Source organism: Mandrillus leucophaeus, unplaced genomic scaffold (genome assembly GCF_000951045.1).
Source record: "Mandrillus leucophaeus isolate KB7577 unplaced genomic scaffold, Mleu.le_1.0 Scaffold1612, whole genome shotgun sequence".
NCBI lineage: Eukaryota > Metazoa > Chordata > Mammalia > Primates > Cercopithecidae > Mandrillus > Mandrillus leucophaeus.
The window spans coordinates 244,199-245,946 of NW_012101602.1; the positions used below are offsets into that span (position 1 = coordinate 244,199).

General features: G+C 38.8%; 1 protein-coding gene across 2 annotated transcripts; it reads right to left on the reverse strand.

The window, feature by feature from the left end:
• Positions 1–661: 661 nt before the first annotated feature.
• Positions 662–1,500, reverse strand: LOC105536620 (60S ribosomal protein L7-like). 2 transcript variants are annotated; one of them, XM_011976026.1, is made up of 2 exons: positions 1,266–1,487; positions 662–1,157 (listed from the first exon to the last, which is right to left on the reverse strand). In XM_011976026.1, exons 1-2 carry the CDS (start codon positions 1,476–1,478, stop codon positions 732–734), a joined length of 639 nt encoding a protein of 212 aa, XP_011831416.1. In that variant the 5' UTR covers positions 1,479–1,487; the 3' UTR covers positions 662–731. The 2 variants fall into 2 exon arrangements, with proteins under 2 accessions (XP_011831416.1, XP_011831415.1); XM_011976025.1 differs by having other exon boundaries at positions 667–1,500.
• Between the last annotated feature and the right edge of the window lie 248 nt (positions 1,501–1,748).

Here is a 1,748-nt window from a genome sequence, read left to right on the forward strand (position 1 = left end):
TATGTATTCATGTTTTCTCGTTGGTCATCTCTCACTTATAAGTGATAACAAAGTGGTGTATAGTTTTCTGTTTCTTCATAAGTTTGCTGAGGATAATGGCTTCCAGCTCCATCCATGCCCCTGCAAAGGACATGATCTAGTTCCTTTTTATGGCTGCATAGTATTCTATGGTATATATGTAGCACATTTTCTTCATCCAGTCTATTTTTGATGGGCATTTGGATTGATTTCATGTCTTTGCTATTATGAATAGTGCTGCAATGAACATATGTGTGCATGTATCTTTATAATAGAATTATTTATTTTCCCTTGGGTATATGCTCAGTAATGGGATGGCTGGGTCAAATGGTATTTCTACTTCTAGATCTTTGAGGAATTACCACACTGTCTTCCAAAATGGTTTAATTAATTTACATACTCCCACCAATAGTGTAAAAGCATTCCTTTTTCTCCGCAACCTTGCCAGCATCTGTTGTTTCTTGACTTTTTAATAATTGCCATTCTGACTGCTGTGAGATGGTATCTCTTTGTGGTTTTGATTTGCATTTCCTTAATGATCAGTGATGTTGAGCTTTTTTCATGTTTTTGGTTGCATGAATGTCTTTTGAGAAGTGTCTGTTCATGTCCTTTGCCCACTTTTTAATGAGGTGTTTTTTTTTTTTTTTATCATTTTGAGAGCAGGTACTGTTTATTAAACTGACGAGACTCGAAAAATAATCATGGTAGACACCTTAGTTCATTCTTCTAATAAGCCTGTTGATCTGGTCCTCCCTGTTGCCAGCATCTCCACCTTCTACAAAATGGGTGGTCTTTTTCTTCATTCCACCTCGTGGAGAAGATAATTTGAAAGGCCACAGGAAGTTATTTGCCTCTTTGAAGCGTTTTCCAACAGTATAGATCTCATGAATCAGATCCTCCATGCAGATGATGCCATATTTACCAAGAGATCGAGCAATCAAAGCGTTATCTGTCAAAGCAATTCGCTTCTTATTGATTTTGCCATAACCACGCTTGTAGATTAGCTCATTTACTGACTTCAGATTGGGGTACCCCCATGCAATATATGGCTCTACAATCCTCAGCATGTTAATTGAAGCCTTGTTGAGCTTCACAAAGGTTCCATTGAAGATTTGACGAAGGCGCGGAAGCTGCAATACCTTTCGGACCTTTGGACTCACGCCATTGATACCTCTGATGCTGATGACAAACGCCAATTTGGGTTCAGCAGGTACATAGAAGTTGCCAGCTTTTCTTGCCATCCTCGCCATTCGAATTTCAGTTCTGTACATCTGCCTATATTCCTTGTGATAGTGCTTCGCTTTCTCATAGATAAGCTTCCTCCTTGCCTTTCGAAGCATCTTTTGGGCAAACTTCTTTCTCAGGCGCTTGATCTTCAGCTCTGCGAAATTCCTTCCCTTTTTCTTAAGGGTTTCTGGCACAGCAGGAACCTCCTTCTTCTCCTCTTCCGCACCATCCATGGTTCCAGCCGGAAAAAGAGGAGGTTGTTTGTTTTATTCTTGTAAATTTGTTTAAGTTACTTGTAGACTCTTGATATTAGACCTTTGTCAGATGAGTAGATTGTAAAATTTTTTTCCGATTCTGTAGGTTGTCTGTTCACTCTGAGAGGTTTTTTGCTATGCTGAAGCTCTTTAGTTTAATTAGATTCCCTTTGTCAGTTTTTATTTTTGTTGCAATTGCTTTTGGTGTTTTCATCATGAAATCTTTGCCTGTGCTTATGTCCTAAGTGG

Excerpts from the sequence above, each read along its gene's own strand:
- LOC105536620 (XM_011976025.1), bottom strand. The coding sequence starts at position 1,478 with ATGGATGGTGCGGAAGAGGAGAAGAAGGAGGTTCCTGCTGTGCCAGAA.